At 50.7% G+C, this 20,196-nt stretch overlaps 1 protein-coding gene across 1 annotated transcript in view; it reads right to left on the bottom strand.

Annotated features, from left to right (window-relative positions):
• Positions 1–13,040: 13,040 nt before the first annotated feature.
• SLC2A10 (solute carrier family 2 (facilitated glucose transporter), member 10) overlaps positions 13,041–20,196 on the bottom strand; it is a 16,713-nt gene continuing 9,557 nt past the window's right edge. The window contains exons 2-5 of the mRNA XM_012640485.1: positions 18,778–20,049; positions 17,830–17,952; positions 16,073–16,208; positions 13,041–15,057 (exon numbers count right to left, since the gene is read on the bottom strand). Coding sequence (XP_012495939.1) covers positions 14,979–15,057; positions 16,073–16,208; positions 17,830–17,952; positions 18,778–20,049 — 1,610 coding nt within the window. The 3' untranslated portion in view covers positions 13,041–14,978. The remainder of the gene's footprint in view (positions 15,058–16,072; positions 16,209–17,829; positions 17,953–18,777; positions 20,050–20,196) is intronic.

The following is a 20,196-nucleotide window of genomic DNA, read 5'->3' as shown; positions in this document are numbered from 1 at the left end:
AGGAGGGGCCAACTGCAGAGCGACATCTGGAAGATATCTTTGGAGATGATGAGACCGTTCTGTGTCTTGATGGTGATGGTGGTTATGTGACTCCATGCATTTATCAAAACCCACAGAACTGCACCCCCAAAAGTGAATGCTACTGTATGTAAATTAAAAATAATTTTAAAAAAGCCAGACGTGGACCCTATCGTGGAGATAGCGTTCTAATAATACAGAGAAAGATGAAGTAAACAAACAGGCACACAATATACACTCAGGGAGGCGGGATACGGAGAAGCATAAAGGGACAGATGTGGTCAGGCGGGGTGGAAATCCAGGTGAGCAATCAGGGAGGGCATCACTGAGGAGGTGACATTTGAGCAGAGGCCAGAAGGAGGTGAAGGAAGGAGATATCTGGGGAAGACTGTTCCAGGCAGATGACAGGAGCTTGCATGGTGTGTTTCAGGAACAGTCAGGCTATCGTAGCTGGAGCAGAGTAGGGGACAGGATCTAAGATGAGGTAGAAGGTGTCAGGAAGTCAGATCAAGAGCCTTGAAGGCCGCTGTAGGATTTCAGCTCTTACTCTGAGTGAGGTGGTGGCTGAGCAGAGGAGGGACATGATGTATGTATCAATATTTATTTTACCAATTAATCTAGTGTGAAGCCCAGACTGTCAGGGGTGAGGGTGGAGGCAGGGGCCAGCCAGGAGGCAGCTGCCACAGCCCAGGCCTTAGCTGTGGAGGTGAGAAGTGGTGTGATTTTGGATGCATTTGGAAGGTGGAACCAGCAGGTGTTTGAGACAGATCGAATGTGGGGTGTGCGTGAGGGAGGGCTCGCAAAGATGACTCCAGTATCTGGTGCTTAACTTCTGGAGAATGGCGCTGACACACACAAGATGGGGAAGGGTGGTGGAGAAACAGGGTTGAGGAGGAGAACAGGGGTTCAATTATCACCCCCAATTTAGAGATGAAGACACTGATGTCCAAAGAGATTGACTCACTCGCCCAAGGTCACCCAGCCAGTGTGGGAAGGAGACGAGACTGGAAACAAATCTGTCTGACTCCCGAGCTTTGCCCCATCTGTAGCCTCTTGCTCTAGACTAAGAAACAGCCAAATCCAACATGACTCAAGATGGGGGTCCCCAGAGCTTGTTAGAAATGCAAATTCTTGTGTTCTGCCCAAGGGGGGATTTGGCACGTGCCCCGTATTGTTCATAATGGGCCTTGTATCATCAGATGTGCTTCCAACTGCAAGTAACATATCATCTAAAAGAGGTTTAATCTATAAGTTTTCTAGAAAGCATATCCTAAAATAAGAAGTCCTGAATTAGATGGTCCCAGGGTTAATGGCATTAACCATTCGGGCTGGTTAATTTAGCAGTTCAGTTATGTCAGACATGAAGATGAGGGTCTCTACAATTCCCTTGGTCTTTCCCTTGTGGGCACAAAATAGCTGCTGCAGCTCCAGACATTCTGACAACATCCAAAGATAAGACAAACAGAAGAGAAGTTCTTCAAGTGTCTCTACCTTAGAACAATCACTCTGAGAAGCTGCCAGGAGACATCCACTCATGTCTCAGTGGCCAGAACCAGGCATCTGCCCACCTGCAAACCAATTGCTGGCAAAAGAGAGTGATTTAGACCAATCACAATGGATCCCTGGGGCTGGGGCTGGAGCTTCTCTCCATCGAGCACATTGGCATCCGCTGTGCACAGAAACAAAGTGGGAGTTCTCCTAGCCAAGGCGGCTCTCCAGGAGAGGAGCAATCTGTCTGCCACAGGCCTCTGTGCACGCTTTTATGTGTTATCTTCCAATAAGGTTATGCCCGAGTCACAGGGCAGCAACGCCAGAACTGATCGCAGCAGACATCAGGGAAAAAAATCATTCGACTTGGGTCCCACTATCAGATCACACGAATTATTATTTTAAAATAAATCCTACTAGCACCGTTAGGTTTCTCTGTGTGTGTGTGTGTGTGTGTGTGTGTGTGTGTGTGTGTGCATACATGCACACAGTAGCGGCATGAGTCCTAACATCTAACCTTATAAAAGAGTCTTCAGTCTCGGTAACTATTCGGGGCTTGCTTTTCCTCCTTTCAGTTTCTTTCTTTCTTCTTCCCAGTTCTTCACTACAGAAAGAAGTAGTTCAGGCTCCCCTTGATCTCTGGGAGGCCCTGCTCGACCCCACAGTAGCCCCGCAAGGTGGGTCGATTGCCCCGTGGCGTAGATGAGAACACAAGGTCGGGTGCAGCCGGAGCCCCCGCGCCCTGCCCTCCAGCTCTGCCCGCGCTCTCCTCCCGGCACCCACGGAGAGCGACTCCCCCTGATTCCAGTAGGGAAGCGCTCAGGAAATGAGTCCTGGTACTTCGTCGACGAGGCAGACCTCAATGGAGCTAAAACTCGCCCTTGTCACCCACATGGGATCGCCGAGATTTTTTTCCTCATCACCCCCTGTGTACTCAAAATTACAGCCTCCGAGGGCTGCTGCTGTGAAAACACTTCTTTAAAATACTAGGTGCCTGGTGCGCCCTCGTGTGTCTCTATGGTGTAATAACATCGTAGGGTTTTCCAAACAGAGCTTTAGAAATAGCGATGGTGGTAATGGATGCCAAATACTGAGTGCTGATGTGCCAAGCAATGCACAAAGAAATTTAAATGCACAGAGTTTTTTGATATAAACTTTTTCTTTGGAAGAAGTTATACATGTCCATGGGGAAAAAAACTCACAAGCACACAAAGGTATATATAGTGTAAAGTTACATCCCTCCCACTCCATCTCCTATGATGTAAACGATGCTCCCTAACGTTGGACAGTGCACAACCTGCCCAACCTTGCTCTGTGGTCCTGATGTGGGTCTATGTGCAAATACACGGAATTGCATGTGTATGCAGCCCTCTCCGGGCGGCAATTAGCACCACTTTGAATCATAGTATTGCACTAGTTGCGCTGGCAGATGATCCTTCACTCAGTAAACTACAGTTGACCCTTGAAGAACACTGGGGTTAGGGATGCTGACTCCCCACGCAGTCAAAAAATCCATGTATAACTTTTGATTTCCCAAAACTTAACCACTAATAGCTTACTGTTGATAGGAAGCCTTACCGATAACATAAACAGTCAATTAACACGTATTTTGTATGTTCTATGTATTGTCAATATATACTGCATTCTACAATAAAGTAAGCTAAAGAACAGGTTATTAAGAAAATCATAAGGAACAGAAATACATTTACTTCTCATTAAGTGAAATGGATCATCATAAAGGTCTTCCCCATCTTCACCTTCAGTAGGAGGAGGAAGAGGAGGGCTTGGTCTCACTGTCTCAGGGATGGCAGAGGCAAAGGGAAATCTGTGTAAAAGTGGACCCGCTCAGTTCAAACCTGTGTTGTTCAAGGGTCCATTGTACTAGTGAGCACCCACTGGATACAGGGCACCTGGCTTCACCCTCAGCCGTCATGAGCATGATGGTAGACATTAGCTCTAGGCCTACATCCTATTCTCTCAGCAACCCAGTAAAAAGAATTTCTTTTAGGAGATTTAAAAACCATTCCCAAGATCCAGTATCATTGGTTCTGATTGGCTTAGCTTTGTCCACACTGCCATTCCTGAGCCCATCGCTGTCGCCAGCAAGGTGGGGGCCGGAATGCTCTCATTGGCCAGGCAGGAGCCGGGCTGGGTCCCCAGGGACCATCACATGGAAGGTGAATAGAAGTGGGCGGTGTCCAAACAGCAGATGCCACTCTGTTGCTCTGCCCTTCACAAAACGCTACTGGCCTCTCTGAGTGGCATGAGTGAAGCTGCCAGAAAAAAGCAGGAGAACGAAAAAAGAATGTAGCTGTTTTCCGTGTTGGGGTCGATGCAGGCTGCAGACGACAGCTGCCGAAGCTGCAAGGCAGGACGGAGGGTGAGAAGGGGAACGGAATCTCCACGGGCGTGCTGGAGGGATGAGTGAACGCACTGTCTGCCCTCCACGGTTTGAAGCTCCAAAGGCCAAGAGTAACCCGGCAGGCGGCAAGCACCTTTCCCCCACCTGTGCAGGAGTTGCACAGAGGACAGAAAAAAATTGGTGTTGCGATCCTTAGCTCAGTGCCTCCCCAAGGAGGGTGAGAAGCCAAAAGCCAGGACTGGCTTGGGGGAGACACTTTGGAAAAACTATTTCCTTGCTGTCAGCACCTCCAGCCTATGGTGGGGAGAAAGCTGATCCAATGCTTCACTTAAAGCCAGGTCAGAGAGACGTGTGGGGAAGCCACCCAGAGAGCTTGCCCTGTGTCTCCTGGACAGACCAGGGCCAGGCCCATGCCCAGAAAAGTCTAGAAGTTAGAGAGTGTGGCTGCTTAGCCTCTGCAGGATAACGGATGACTGCATAGTAATGATGATTCCAGTGGGTCAAAGGCTGGTTCCCAGCCCCCAGAAGCAGCTGCCCTGGGATCATGTGGGATCCCAGTGGAGGCCGCCCAGAAATGTGAGGGACCCCACTGGCGTAGCTGGACCATGAGATGCCCAGGACCTGTGGGCAAACTCAAGCTTGGCCTGCCAGAGGAGACGCATCTCTGCATCCCAGGAAATACGTTTGGATGGTTCTGGGTGGAAGTTGCCACGAATCCCCACCCCCTCCGCCAAGGAGAGAAGGAATCGGCCTACTAAGCCCTGAAAGCTCAATGCCAAGTCATGACAGCACCAGCCAGGTAAAGACTGTCCTGCTGCTCCCGTCTTCCCAGCCTGGTGGGGGCTGGGGAGAAGCAAGAGGAGGGGAGGGGAGGGATGTAATAAGTATGACGCCGCTGGACTGTTGACATGACTCAACATTTTAATCACTTAATTTAGTCGTTACACTTGGATGTGACTGAAAGACATTTTATTATCATCAGCATACTGTTATTTATCATTACCTAAGAGTGAGCAGAGGGGCATGGGACCTGCCCAGTAGATTGTGCAGGGCAGGGAAAGAACAGCCCCAGCAGGTGTGTTTGTTTGAATGGCCAATGGGAAGGAAAACAGAGCTGATCGTTGCACCCCTCTGACTCCCACTCTTCCAGTGTATGGGAACATGAAACCCCGCATACAGCCTCAAAGACACAGCGACGGGGCGCGGGGTGGCGGTAGTTCTCGGTCTCCCACGTTGCACAGAATGAGGCTTCCAATCAGGTTATAGAAAGGGTGACCCTAAAAGACTGGAAATCTCAAGTGCTAACATTGGGATGGATTGTAATTGTCTTCAAAAATTAAGCCCCGTGTAATCAGAAAAGTTATGAAATAATATGCCACGGGGGATGCGAAGGGAGAAAGCTTTAAATGCTGTTCGGATCGGAAGATGTTTGTAAAAAGAGCCGTGAAGAGTTGATGCAAGGCGAAAACTGTACATCTCCTTCCACGAGCTACCCGATCGCGCTCGAACCATCACGGACGCAGTGGAACTCATTTGGTGCCCGGCGCCGCGCAGACGCCATTCGGGGAGAAGGCAGCCCACTCTGGCATCCAAGTGCAGCGCAGCCCCGAGTTCTCCCGCCTCACGAGCTGACATGTGATTGACAGATGGCCCCAAAGAAAGCTTCTCGGATCATATCTCAGAAACCACCGACCCCGCCTGTCAAACCCAGAGATTTAGGATGGCATAGGACCTCAAATCTGGAAGAATTTAGCAACTTCATGGTGCCAAATCCACGGGGAAAATGTGCACACACAGAAACCAGAAAAGCTTAGAATGATGGAGAGAAAGAAAGGAAGAAAATGAAAACACACTGTTCCCACTGGCAGAACCAGCCTTTTCCAGGAAAACTGGAGCGTTGACTTGGTGGGCACATAACTCAGTTTTCGACACACTCAGAAGGAAAGAAAAGCCAGACATGGGGAGAAATTGCTGAGGCTGTTCTTGACATTGGCAAAGACAATGTACTTGTGAACGTAACCTCATGTGAAATGCTTGATAATCTAAAAAGGTAATTGCCACAGGGTTTTATATACTGTGGGATCTCAATGATGTGAGAGCTTCTATTTATCCCAACACCTGTCTTTGTTTCCAACTAGCTTGATTTTTCATCATAGACAAAACAGTAGATGAATATACACCCAACTGTTGTTAGTAGCTGGCAGGACATGAGCAGTGTTTATTTTTAATCTGTATAATTATCAGTGTTTTCTAAAGTAAAAAAAAAATTGAACGATTTTGATTTAGCTAGGCACTTCGTTATAGAAACAACACACATATACAGTACGGGCGGTTCTAAATGGGGAGCTAATCTCTATTCTCTTCCTTCCAACGCTCCCAGGCCCCATTGCCGTGAGGTTACTACTGTTGGAACTTTTTTGTTTCTATTTTTTAGGTTGTAACCATGAAGCATTTACACCAGGCATGAAAACCTGGGTGGGGTCTGTGGCGTAGGAAGGGTCCAAGCCGCATCTGAAGGGAGTGGCCGTGACTCTGCGCCACCTGGTGGCTACTTTTCAGAATGCAGGTCCGTCACGGCCAGATCTTTTTCAAGAGAAGCCAGAAATACGAAGTTACGTGTGAAATATCCCAAATTTCAAAGGTTGGCAACTAACTGAAAAATTTCTAAAGCAATGTCTGGGACATATAAAAAGCATTTGAGGACGAATATCCAAGACATGGAGGCTTCTGCTTTAATAAATAAATGTAGAGTGTTGTTTCTTAAGTTATCAATGTCTAGTGACGAGAGAGGTGAGGAATTTTGTTCATATATAAAACATTACCTCCCCTGCCTCTTCTTCCTTTTAACTCCTGGTTTTTATTAATTATGTTATTACTTGTTCTTCTACCGATGGCATTTATGACTTTATGTAATATACTTAAGTTCCGTTTTTTAATTCTACCAACTTTTTATGGCATCTACAAAGGAAGACGAAGAAAGCATCTTTCTTTAGCCTTGTTGGGGCTAGTGATTACCCTTTACTATGTATCCCCAGCATTCCAGGAACTTCATCCATTCACTCGTCCATTCATGTATTTAACAAATATCGATCAAGCGTCTACTTATGTGCCAGGCACTGTTCTAGACGCAGGGAATACAGCAGGAACCCAAACAGGCAAAATGCCCTGCCCTCGTGGAACTCACATTGTGGCGGGAGATGTGGATAATACATTAACAGGTAAGTTAGCTCTATGGTGTGCCAGAGGGTGGTAAGGGCCAAGGAGAAGCAATAAAGTGGGGAGGAAGGGATGTGCTGGATGTGTGTGCACGCATGCTTGTGCACATGTGTGCGTGCACATGTATGTGTGCACGCATGTGTGCGAGCTCACATGAGGGTGAGATTTTAGCCCGGGTAGCCTGGGAAGATGATTTTTGAACAACAGATGGAAGGAGAAAGGGATAAGTCATGTGCACATTTCCAACAAAGGGCGCAGAAAGAGCCGAGAACGCAAGGCAGAGGCTGTCTGGGGCGTTGGAGGAACAGCGGAAGGCCGGGCGGATTGAGGGAGGAAGGGATCGAGAGGAGATGGGGTCAGAGAGGAAAGGGTGGGCAGCTCCTGGGACTCCTGAGAGTCCTGATAAGTACCCCCTGAGTAAGAGGGGACATGTGAGACTAGCTCAGAAGAGCGACGTGAACTGACTCAGATTTTAAAAGACCCTCTGGCCACTGTCCAGAGGACAGCTGGTGGCAAGGACGAAAGTAAGGAGACCTGTTAGGAAGCTGCGGCACCCCAAGCCAGGTGGGGGACTGCAGGTGGGAGTGATGGGGATGGAGGAGCTGACGAGAAAGGCCGGATTCTACAGAGCCTGCAGGATTCGCGGACATCTTGAACATGAGAGAGAAAAAGAGGGGTGAGGGACGCCGCCAAGGATTTTGATATGAACAACAGGAAGGACGGGGTCGCCATTGGGCTGTCTCCCTAAGGAACTTGCTCTGTCATCAGGGATAAGAGGTGAGATGGCTATACACCAAAACCTTGTTAATGATTACATCTGAGCGGTAGGGCATAGGTGATTTTAATTTTTTCCTATGTTTTTCAATATTTTTCATTTTTGAAAACAAAAACTGGATTGTTATTAGTATTTTTAAATTTGGGGCTTTCAGGCCTGGCAAGTGTATCCTTGGTGGGTGAGGCACAAACACTTCCTACCTGGTTGGATTCCGTATTAGTCAGCATTTGCTGCGTAACAAACAAGCCCAGATGCCCAACTGGCACTTCTTTCTCATTTTCAGATGTGTGAGTCCACTGGAGCAGCCCTGCCTCAGGCCACAGGTCATGTTCAGGTCTAGTCCAGGTTTCTCAATCTAGGGCCCCCACTCAAGATGCCTCTTCATGTCTAGGCTGGGAACTGGCGCCCTGTGTGTGGCTTCAGGCCACATCCTATTGGCCAGAGCAAGTGTCATCAGAGATTCTGTCATCAGACAGGTTTCTATCAGTCTAATCAACAAAACAGACAAGGCGTGTTATTCGCCTTTGAGACGCAACTTGGAGGTATTTCAAAAAATCTCTTTATTGCTTTAGATGTTGAAATTCTATTGATCGGCTTAAAGATACATGTAATATTTATTATTGCAAGGATAATATGCTACAGAGAGAGCTTTGGGGATCATTTCTCAGTAACCGCTCACCCAACCTGTCAAACCAGAGGAGTCGGACGGCATCTGACTCCAAATCTGGAAGAATTTAGCAATTTCGCGTGGTGCCAAATTCACTGGAAACACACACAGATTGTGAAAGCTGTTGATTTAATGTGCAAAAACAATTGTTAAGGACCCAAATATTTTAACAAAAAAAGCCCATATAACTATTAAGAAAGAGTATGTAAATTAAATAATTTCAGAAGACCGAAATTTGAGCCAACACGTTTTAACTTTAATAGAATTTTAATACAAAGCGAAACTATTAATAAATAAATTAGAGTGTATGATAATTTTGAAATGTGTAGTATATTTTGGTGTGCCACCACTCATAATGTTGAACCAAATAATTTCGAAGAACTGAATTTTATTTAAGTTACTTAATTTCATTCAGCATAGGAGACATTCAACATAACAATCTACTCGGGAATTTTTTTCCTCTTGTGAGGATCAATTAAAAGCAGACTGTCAGCTTTTCCACTTCAGAATTTCACAAGGAGGAAAGCTGCAAAACCATGTGCCAGACTAGCCACGATAAAATTATTTTCGGGCCTGGACGGGACCCAGCATGTGACAATCTGGAAACACTTTCAGAGGGTGTCTGTGAAAATCTTGTGTCTCCCATCAAAATTCAATCCTCCCCCTATGCCACAGATGAAAAAATATTTGAGCTGGAAAGTAAAATGAACGAATGCAGAGCGTGAGTCTGGCCCCAGGACAGAGCAGGAGCCTGGGACGGCCCGTGGGCGGGTGGGAAGCCCTGCCCGCTCGGGGGGGAGTCCTGGCAGACCCCACTCTGTGTGGGCGCACCACCCTTCCCAGCTCGGAAAGTGGTTTCCCATCCTGTATCTTGATGAGTCTTCTCAGCAACCCTTTGAAGCGGTGGCTTCTGCTGCCCACGTTGTATAGTAGAGGAAACTGAGGCTCAGAGAGGTGACGTCATTTGCCTGAGTTCACAAAACTAGCAAAGTAGCGGAGGCGGACCTCAGCCTGGGTCTCCTGACTGCACCTGTTGTGCAACTTCTGGGCCTTTCCTCTTGGCCAGGTGGCCTCCTGTCTCTGTGCCCCGCCTGCGTCCCCACCCCTGCCTCCTGCACCACCTGCAACATTCACAGCCCACGTGCAAGCAAAGAGAAGATGGGCGTGTACATTAACCCAGGACTAGCATGACCGGGTGTCCCAGAGGGTGTTTGCAAGGGTTGCATTATAAAGTTGGGATTGGGATGTGGCATCCAGGGTGGACAAGAAGGACAGACAAGGAGAGGTTCACAGAAGCTGGGAAAGGGGTGTGGTCAGGGGTTGGCATTTACAGGTCAAAGTTCTCAATGGGGTCAGAGAATTGTGGCCGTGGGGGAGCATTAGAGTCTTAGCGGGAGTGTTAGGACGTGGCAACCAGAAAGTGGGATGTTTGAGATAAAAACCTTGAAAGTTTGAGGTTCAAGGTGTTCAGGGCGTACGAGGTGAAACGGGACATAGGCCACCGGGATTGCACAGTCCTGGGACCGGGAGAGGGAGACTGGTGAAGGGTCACCCACAAGGACGTTAGGTCACTGGGGTGGCCGGCAGGAGCTGAGAGGGTCAGTCGGGCCATCAGCCTCATGAGCCTCAGCTTCCCCCCCACTGCAAGACAGGGATGGAAATTCCTGCTTTGATGATCTCTGGTGTGGGAAGTGCTGGGTTTCACATCTTGCCCCTTCTTTGCTCTTTGCCTTCCCTCTGCGAGGCCGGCCCTTCAGAGGCAGCAGGAAGGTGGTAGCTGTGTCTACACAGGCTTGTCCTCTCCCGGAGGAAGCCACCCCCGCCTGGCTCCTTCACTCCTCCCTCCGAGGACATTTGCTGCAGGGACCGCGCTCATGCCTAAACTGGTGTCACACTGACACATCCACGCGCCACTCCCGGAGGGTCTGGCATGAGAGAGAAACAGAGCCACCTCGCCCTTTCTTGGCGCCGTGACTTCCTTGGTGTTCTCACCTTAGACCGTATTTACCAAAGAGTGGGACGCACGGCGCCAGCAGCATGGATGATGACTTTAGGTGGTTCACAGACGCTGTGTAAATGTGCTGAATCACATCATTGTTCTTTCCGTGCAAACAAAGACAACGTCTTAGGGCGGTGCTACTGTGTCACGAACGCGTCTCCCCCACTTGCTAAGCTCTCCTCTCAACGCAGAGCAGGCCTCGGGTTGAGAATCCTCAGCAGGCAGCAACGGTGTGTACGAATCTAGGGAAACCGTGTGGCTCTCGCAGCATTTTAACGGTTTCTTCCTGTTGCTGTAATCAATATTTGCTTTCTGCATTCACCAGCATGCAAGGACTGTTTTACAGCACCAAGTCAGAGCTTATCAGTCCACTGCTCACAGTCCTCCAGCGGCTTCCCGCACACGTAGAATAAAATCTGAGCGCTTTCCGAGGCCTGGAAGATTCTTCGTACTGGGACGCCTGCGGACCTCGCCCTCTTCTTCCATCACTCTGCACTTCACTCGCGCCTCCTGATGTTCCTCCAATACGCCCAGCCCAGCCCAGTCTCACCTCAGGGCCTTTGCACATGCTGGGCCACCTGCCTGGAGTGCTCTTCCTCCAGACCTCGTGGCTCACTCTAACCCTTCATGCAGGTCTCTGCTCAGATGCCATCACCTAAAAGAGGGTCTCCCTGACTACTCAGCTACCCTAGCTAAAACAGCACGCAAACATCAGCATCTCACCCCCGTTCCATCTCTCTTTAGCCCTTTATCTTTCCTTGGCACTCATCGCTGACTGACCTCTCTTTCTCCTACCTTTCCCTCCCTTTCTCTCTCATTTGCTCTTTGTTCTTTCCATCCATCCTTCCTTTCTCCCTCCCTTCCCTTTCTGCCCTCTCCTCCTCCCCCCTCTTTCTTGTTCCTAATTTACCTCCCCCACTAGAAATCAGCTCCATGAAGACAGGAACCTCTTTCACTGCTGTGCCCTCAGGGTCTAGAACAGCACCTAGCGCATAACAGATAATAAATATGCACTTGAGGGAAAAATTAATATAGTTTCCTTTTAAAATACACTTATTTAAGTGGAAAAGCAAATCAATTTAAAGAGAAGCATTCGGTTCAGTAGCCCCTGTAGTGCAACCTGGCAGATAAGCAAAGGCGCTAAGCGATGGGCGTACATTACGAAGGGGCTGTGCGTGCAGAAGACTGGGGCTTGGGAGCTGCTTCCCTGGGGTGATTCTGGGCGTATTTGGGAGAAGAAGAAGGATTTCCCAGCACCTGCCTTGCAGATCAGCGAACAGAACACTTCTCTGTCCTGGTTGGTGCCAAAGACCTCTGAGTACCTACTACGTGCCCCCAATTTTTAGTGTTCTTTGATGCCTCCCCATTCCCAACTGCCACCTGGTCCTTGCCGTCATTGTCCTCGTTTACAGCCAGGTGTCCCCAGGGGCTGCTGGGACACTCAGCCATTTAGGAGCACCCACTATGAGCCCGGCCCTTTACTAAGTGATTGACACGTGTCGTCTCTGAAGAGCAAGCAGTGCTGTCCCGTAACGCAGACGAGCAATTGCTCCGGTCGCACGGTAACTGTGCCGGGCTCATATGTTTGACACACGGACTATTTTTATTTTCTCCAGGTATCTTTTTCTCCAGGTTCAATAGCACCCTCTGCCGCCCACCCAATTCAAGTGCTTGGCTATTTAGTTTGCTTAGTATTGATTTTTCAAAGTCACGGTTCTTTAAGCTGAGAGCCTCAAAAACGCAGAAGAAATGTCTTGAAAGGAAAAACTCAAGAACAGAGGCATGGATCTAGACATAGGGGGTTTTGTTTAGCTCATAAGCTATTTTCAAGTTTAGAAGCAATTGCCAATACTTAAAAATCAGGAAATTTTGCAGCAAAGTCTGAATTTCTGGCTATTTTGGAAAAGTCAGATGATTTGGCCACACTGAGCCCACATCCCTACGTGGCAGCCACCGGCCAGAATTGAGTGTCGATCATCCTTTTTTAGAAAGGGTCTGTGTTCGCCAATTTCCACAGACTCCACTACTCCCTATTGTCTTACCACAGCTGGCTTCCCTCATTTCCGTTCCTTACCTGGTCTCTAAGTTTATGACCCTGCTGAAGAAAGAGAAGAATCCACCCTAAGACTAGAAAAGCATCCTTGTAGGCTGACAGGAGGGGAAAAGAGAATTGAGAGAGGTTTATGGGTTCGTGGAAAGAGAACTGATTTGAAGGGTCACAGGCAAGACATAAGCTGGTAAATATTTAACAACTGCTCTCCATGGAAAAAAGTGTGTGTGTACATTTTACTGAGATAAAGGATGTGTTTATTGCATATAATTTATAAATAATAAACTCTTTATTGTAAACACTCTTTATTATAAATTCCATACAGGCAATTAACTCTTACAGAATGCTTTTGTTGATTTTCTGGCCAAACACTTGTATCCAAAGTCAACTCTCACTGTAGTTTAGCCATCATTTGACAAAATTAGACTATGAATAATGCCTGATAGCTAACTATACAGCTCAGCACCGAAGAACAAGTTTAGGTCTGGCACGAGTGCTGGTTGGAATATTTGTTTACATTAACAAGGAAGACAAAAGTAAAACAATAAAGATGTATGTTAGAGCTCCTTCTTCAATGACACAGGCAAATGTCCGTGGAACCGGATAACAGTGCTCGAATACTGGGAGAACATTCCCGCAATTTTCTGTGTCATTCACAAAGAATTGGCTACAAACAAGACACACTTTAAAGTTTAATTTGCATTACTACCATTTTATCTGGCATGTTCTCGAGTCTGGAAAATCAAGAGAACAATAAATAAAGCCCTGATCTGTAACGCTCTCTGATCTCTGTGACGTAAATACACTCCCCATGGCCAGTTAAGCCACCAACAACCAACGTGATGTCACCGAGCACAGAACTGGGAAGAGCTGTGCGCTGTCTCCCTGAGGCCCCCGTAAGACACTCTGCATGCAGATAAACCCAAGAGCACAGATAATAGAAGAACACAGTCAAGATTAAGAGGTGATGAGTTTTGTGTATTAATTACCTTTGTTTTAATATAACTTATTTGATGATAAGTTTCAGTCACATAATTTGTCATAACGGCTGCGTTTAACAACCAGCTCGCGAAAATCCTGAAAATGGGCGTGAGCTCTCACAAGCCGGCACGGCCAGCTCCGGCGCGCCACGGGATGGCCCAGCACCAGCACCCAGGGTCTATTTTAGCTCCGCGTTCTCCTCGGCATCTGGGAGCTCCTGCTCGTCAGCCCCTTCCTTAAGTGACCGTCAGCCTCAGCCACTCGCTCAGTCCCCATCTGACTCACTCTTTGAGGACTGACCTTTTACAACGTCCCAAAAGTGGGGACCTGGGTAACGGAGGGTGAGCAGAAATCCCCCAGGCCCGGGACCAGCTAGGACCCCCCTGAAGGGAGCCAGGGGTGAAATACACCCTTAGGGACATAATTACCCCCATTCTACCGGTGAGGAAACCGGTTTGCGGGAGTTGGTACTTACCCAAGGTCAATGGCTGCCGAGAAGCAGAGGCAGCCCCGACTACCAGGTCTGTCGGCCTCCAGACCCCTCTCCTGTCTGCAGAGCCGTCCTGCACCACCCTGGAAACAGCTGCTGGCGCTTGTTTACATGCACTGTGCTGGTTCTTGGAGGTTAGTGCACGACTCTGGAATCCTACTTACCTTTTTTATTGATTAAAACTTATATGCCCTAAAGAGGTACCCAGCAACTTGAGGGCAGGGCCCATGTGAATATTTGTTGTGTTGTCAGCATTTAGAATTCCACTCGCTGCAGTCACAAGGGAACTTAAGAATGATCTGGCCCAGGCCTCCCGCTGCACATAGAGGGAAGTGAAGGCCCCAGGTCAGATGGCGGCGACACCAGCAGAACCAGAGCGAGCACTCAGGTCTCCACCAGAGTTGCTGGTGAATAATAAATGTTCTGGATAAGAGAATTAGAAGGGTTGAACAAAATTCAGAACTAAGAGTCAGAAAGTGGGCCTACCCCTCACCCAGCCAGATGTCCAGAAATGTCCCAGCCAGATGAAAAAAAGAGAGTAGAAAACATGATATCCTCAGTTGGATTTAGGGGTGATACCAGGAGAGACTTCTTCCCAGGATTGGTGCCCTAGAGATTCTTTCAGAAAGTCTATGGTGCAACGCAGACTCTATAAGTTGTTCTTGTCATAAATACTGCAGAGATGTGTAAAGTCAGTGGGGAAACTGAGGCATGAAGCTAGATCCCCAGGAACCCTCAGGGTCTGAGACTCAAAATGAAGAGTTTGGGGTTCTCAGACTGTCATGCCTCTCACCCCAGCAAAAAAGACCTCCTTTGCGGTGGGGCCACTTGTGAAGGCCCACCTGGAACTTGTGCTCCAGGGCCTGGGGAGCAGGAAGCTGGGGATGGTCTGGTAAGGCCATGGCACCGGCATTTCCAGGCAGGTGGGCTCCTCAGGGAGCCGCAGAGACCTCGATGCGGCTGTACTGGATGCCAGCTGAGTGCTGCCTGTGGCCAAACCTCAGGGCAAACCTGTCAAACAGAATGGGTGGGATGAGGTGGTGGCAGGGGCGGTGCAGTGGACCGTCCACTGGAACCCCCTCCCCCCACCCTCCTTCCCACCCTCCAGTGACCTAAAGACCTGATGAGATCGAGCTCCCATCCATTTGATCTTCTACCCGTCCTGCTTCCCTCCCTCTGTTCTGGCCACATTGGCTTCCTTACTGTTCCTTGCATATGCCAGATAAGCTCCAACCTCAGGGCCTTTGCACTGGCTGTTTTCTCTACCTGGACTCCACCCCCATATCTTAACATAGCGGCTCCCTTCTTCTTATTAACTTACATTGCACCTCTTCGGAGAGGTCTTCCCTCTCTGACTACCCTCTTGACTTTAGCCATGACCCCTTTCTCCTCTGTCCCCCTCTGCGGCAACCTGGCCCTCTCAACATATTTTGCTCTGTTTCATTTTCTTCTAATTACACATCACCAACTAAAATGCTCTTATTTAAGCATTGTTAGCGTGTTTATTTCCTGTCCCCCCCCCCCCAAATGGAAGCTTCTCGAGGACAAGGACCTTGTCATTCTTAATCTCAGCCACATTTCCTAAGGCCCCAAACACTGCCTTGCGCATGGTAAGGACTTAGTAAATATCCACGGAATGGATGGTTTAAGTGCACAGGGGTTTTGTGTACAATTTTTAAAGGCCATGGTTATAATGCTTTGTTCTGTGACTCTGAGATTCTGTGAGTTTAAGATTCTACTATCCTAACCTCCTGTGACTCCATAATTGAGTGATTTTAAAATCCCTGTAAGCTGGGCCTTAAAGTCAAATGAAAAGACGCTGTAGGAAGACACAAAACACCTCAAGGAAAACAGCTCATGTACAACGACAGGACAAAACGCACAGCGCCCAGGCGGTAGGCGAGACGAGAAGAGAGGAGGGACGCTCTCTTGCAAAGGGAAAGTACGAGAACCAAAATCCTGGAGCAACGTGCTCAGGGTTGGATACGGCTCTTCCCCCCTCAGGCCCTCCCTGTCCACCTCCTACCGTCTCTTCTGGAACTGCTGGTCTATCTCCGCCAACGACTGGCCTTTTGTTTCAGGAACGAATAAATAAACGAAGCCCATGCCGAGAACAGCAGTCAGTCCATACAGCAGGAAGGTCCAGGACAAGCCGATGGCACCTGGAACAGGAGGGCAGGAGGGTGGGCCTGGGCGCCGAGCAGGGCCCTGCAGCCTGGGCCAGCCGGTGGGTTCCAGGGCGAGCGTTGACAATCAGCTCAGCCATGCAAATGTTCCAGATGGTCCATTTGCAGAGTGACCAACAAGTTGTCGGCTAAGAACCCTAAAGCGGGAATCTTGCTGGTTGCCCCAAGGGCAGGGAAAGAGCCAGGGCACACACGAGTCCACAAACAGAGAGACGGCACCTTGTGCTTATGAGAAAGGCCACTGACCCGCACCCAAAGCGCTAACCGTTGGGGCGTGCTGGGAACCGCAAAGCCCGCACTGAGGGGGAACGGCAAGACGGCTGCACAGACGCAGCCTGGCAAAGCTCAGTTTCCCCAAATCCTCAGAAATTCCAGGAATTGGTCACTCGGGGAGTTGATCATTCAGGGAATTGAGTTTCAGCCAGTTTTGCCTGCATCTGTCTGATTCGGGAAAGAGGACGGAAGCCACGGTTCAGTCCTGGGGGAGGGGGAGGTGCAGAACCCCCCTCTCTTCCCGGAGCCTCGGGTGGGACCAAGGTCTCAGGGTCAGGATCGGGATGACCCCAAGTCCTCTGAAGTCAGTCAGCCCAACACAGAGAGAGGATGTGGGGCACAGATCTTTGTCGAGGTGGAAGCACAAATTATGTTTTGGACGCCATTCCCACCTTGAACAGCCATGGCCACACCTCCTCCAAGCAGCCTGCCCTGACCAGCTGGACCTGCTGTCCAGCAAGAAGAGCACTGGGCTGGGAGGCAGGGGGGCTGGTTCTAGTCTTCTGACTATCTGGCTGGACTTGGGAAGGATGTATTATCCCATCTGTGAAATGGGATAACAATGACATGACACAATTCTAATAAACTCTCCTTCCTTCCCTCCCTCCTCCCTCCCTCCCTTCCCCTCTCACTCACTCGCTCATTCCACTTAAAGGGAAATGCTTGAAGCCTGAGGCAGCAGGGAGAAGTGGGGATTCCCTAAGACTGGGGGTGGAAGACAGCCGTGGTGGATGGGTTCTTCTACCAGTGTTTCCCAGTCTCCCCACCCTCAGTGGGCTGTGCCTGTGAGGAGGAAACTCTTGGCCACAGGGAGAAGGAAATGACAGAACCCTAAGAACTGTGCCTTGGGGCCCACAGAGAAGGAGCCGTGTGCACTTCGGCCCAGGTGAGCAGGGCCTGCTGAAGACCAGGTGTGCTGGGCCCCTATAATCTCCACCCCACCCACCACCCCTCAGACTGGGACTGAATGCTAGGGAGTAGGGATGACGTCACCCAGGCTAGATCTGAGAAAAACTTCCAGCCGGCAGGTGGTATGAGCCGGTTGAAGCCGGTTTAGAACAAATAAACATTGCCACTCTAGCACCTGCTGACTGATCTCAGACGGGCCCTCGCCGGTACCAAGTGTAGACTGCCAGCTGTTAGCTGGTCCGGAGAGTTTTACAGCGTGTCTGCGTGTTCTGGGTGTTGTCCTGGACACGTCTGCGCAGTTTCTGCACGGAATAACTCTGCCGCTAACAATAGGAAAATTCGCAAAACTCTTTTGCTCTAGGGTGGGGAGGCTGGGCCACAGGAGAGAGAGTGGGCTTGCCGGGGGAGGACTTACCGATGAGATGGAGGAAGGAGAGGCTGATGAAGAGGTTGGTGGCCCAGTTGAAGCTGCTGCAGAAGGCGAAGGCTCTCCCTCGGATCTCCACAGGGTAGATCTCGCTGAGGACAAGCCAGGTCACTAGGGCGGGAGAGCAGGGGGCTCCTAGGCAGAGGCCAGGACCCGGGCCTGGCACCAACGGGTCAAGCGGGCAGCCTCCCAACAGTGTGGTTGTAAGCACAATGTCAGCTCCTGACACCCAATTCTCCCGAACCACTGTCCCCTACAGCTGCAAGAATCCCTGCAGGGTGACCCATAACCTCAGTCTGCCGGAGACTGAGGGGTTTCTTGGGACATGAGACTCCCAGTGGAGTCTGGAACAGTCCTAGGCAAACTGGAATGTTGGTTTTCTCCCTATTCAGTAAATTCCTTTCATGTAAGCCCTTGTCATTGATCCATCCAGGGACAGACCCAGGTTTTATGAGGCCTGAGGCTTAAATGATTTGGGGGCCTTTTGTTTTTGAGGCAGATTCTCACTCTCTTGCCTGGGCTAGAGTGCCGTGGCGTCAGCCTAGCTCACAGCGACCTCAAACTCCTGGGCTCAAGCGATCCTCCTGCCTCCTGCCTCGAGTAGCTGAGTTTACAGGAACTTGCCACCACGTCCGGCTAATTTTTTCTATATTTTTTTAGTGGAGATGGGGTTTTGCTTTTGCTCAGGCTGGTCTCAAATTCCCAAGCTCAGTGATCCTCCCACCTTGGCCTCCCAGAGGGCTAGGATTACAGGTGTGAGCCACCGCACCCAGCCACGGGGGACCTTTTTAAGAATCCAACACAAAATGAGGCCCTGGCCCTGGGAAGAGCCCTGAAGCTTCGTGGTCAACTCACCTCTGGCGCCCCTCAGAGACCCCGACTGTGCAGCCCCCCAGCTTCCCACTACTAGGGCATCTGCAGGGAAACGCCGCTCACCCGGCCCGAATCCGAAGGAGAAGGCGCTCACGAAGAGCATGAGGCAGACCAGCGCCGTCCAGCGCAGCAGCGCGGGCCCGGGGGAGGCGGGCGGGTACGCCGGGAAGGCGGTGCTCAGTGCTGGCGCGGGTGAGGCCGCGGTGTCTCCAGCTCCGGAGTGGGGCTTGGTGGACAAGACTGGCTCCCTTCGGTCCTCACTGGTGCTTGGCATTGGAGGTGGAGATGAGCCCCTTAGCAGGCCAGGGTCTGCAGGGAGGCCTGTCTGCCCGGTGGCGTTGGGCACGGCCAGGCAGCTCGGGCCCGAGTCCATGGGCACGGCAAAGCTGACCAGGCCTATGCCGCTGACCGACAGGGCCATAAGGGCACAGCCAGCTAGCAGCAGGGCCCTGCGGCCCGCGCGGTCCACCAGCCCCATGGCGGTCACGGTCGCTGCCACCTTCACCGTGCCGAGCCCCACGGAGGCCAGCACAGCTGAGGATCCGCCCTGGAAGCCGACCGAGTGGAAGATGGTGGAGGCGTAGCACAGCACATTGGGCTGCCCCGTCAGCTGCTGGAAAAGCACCAGCCCCAGGCCCACTGTGGTCCGGCCTCGCATGTTGTCCCGGGCCCTGAAGAGGTCCAGAAAGGAATACCGTAGCCTCCCCGGGCCCAGCTTGGGGGCCTCACCTCCCTGGAGTGGGATGAGGTCCTTGTGGGCTGCAGTCTCGTCTGCACCAGCAGGGAGGAAGAGGAGGCTGAGGGACTGCAGGAGAGCGGGCGCGGCGGCCCAGCCAAACATATGCCTCCATCCCCAGCGGGCACCGGCCAGTGCATAGTTGAGGGCGTAGGAGAGCAGGACGCCCACGGTGATACCTGCCTCGTAGAGGGACACCAGCACTCCCCGCTGCCACGGCCCCACCAGCTCTGACACATAGATGCAGCAGGCCATGGAGGAGAGCGAGATGGCGAAGCCAACCACCGAGCGGCCCAGGACCAGCCAGGCCAGGGAGCCAGCCAGGCCCAGGGCCAGGCTACCTGCCAACAGCACCACGTTGCTGCCCAGGATGGCCTGTTTCCTGCCATGGCGGTCAATGAGGAAGCCCCCCACGAGGGAGGCGAGGAGAGCCCCCAGGAGCAGGCTGCCCACCAGGAGCTCCTGCTCTGAGCAGCTTAGGCCAAAGTCAAGCTGCAGGGGAAGCAGGGCACCCGAAATGACCGCCAGTTCGTATCCAAAGGTGAGGCCGCCCAGCAAAGACACAGAGGCACACAGGGGCAGGATAGGTGGGGGACGGCCTGAAAAACAAAAGTGACAGAGTTCAAAATGGCTCCTTGTCAGAGCATCTGTCCTTTCAACCTCCCCTCCATCTGTCAGCCTCTCCATGTGCCCATCTACCTTCATCCATCCACCCATCCATCCACCCATCCATCCGCCCATCCATC

The sequence above is a fragment of the Propithecus coquereli genome, unplaced genomic scaffold (genome assembly GCF_000956105.1).
Source record: "Propithecus coquereli isolate 6110/MARCELLA unplaced genomic scaffold, Pcoq_1.0 Scaffold153, whole genome shotgun sequence".
Classification (NCBI taxonomy): domain Eukaryota; kingdom Metazoa; phylum Chordata; class Mammalia; order Primates; family Indriidae; genus Propithecus; species Propithecus coquereli.
Note: the sequence above shows the minus strand (reverse complement) of the source record. Positions and strands in the feature narration are given on the sequence as shown.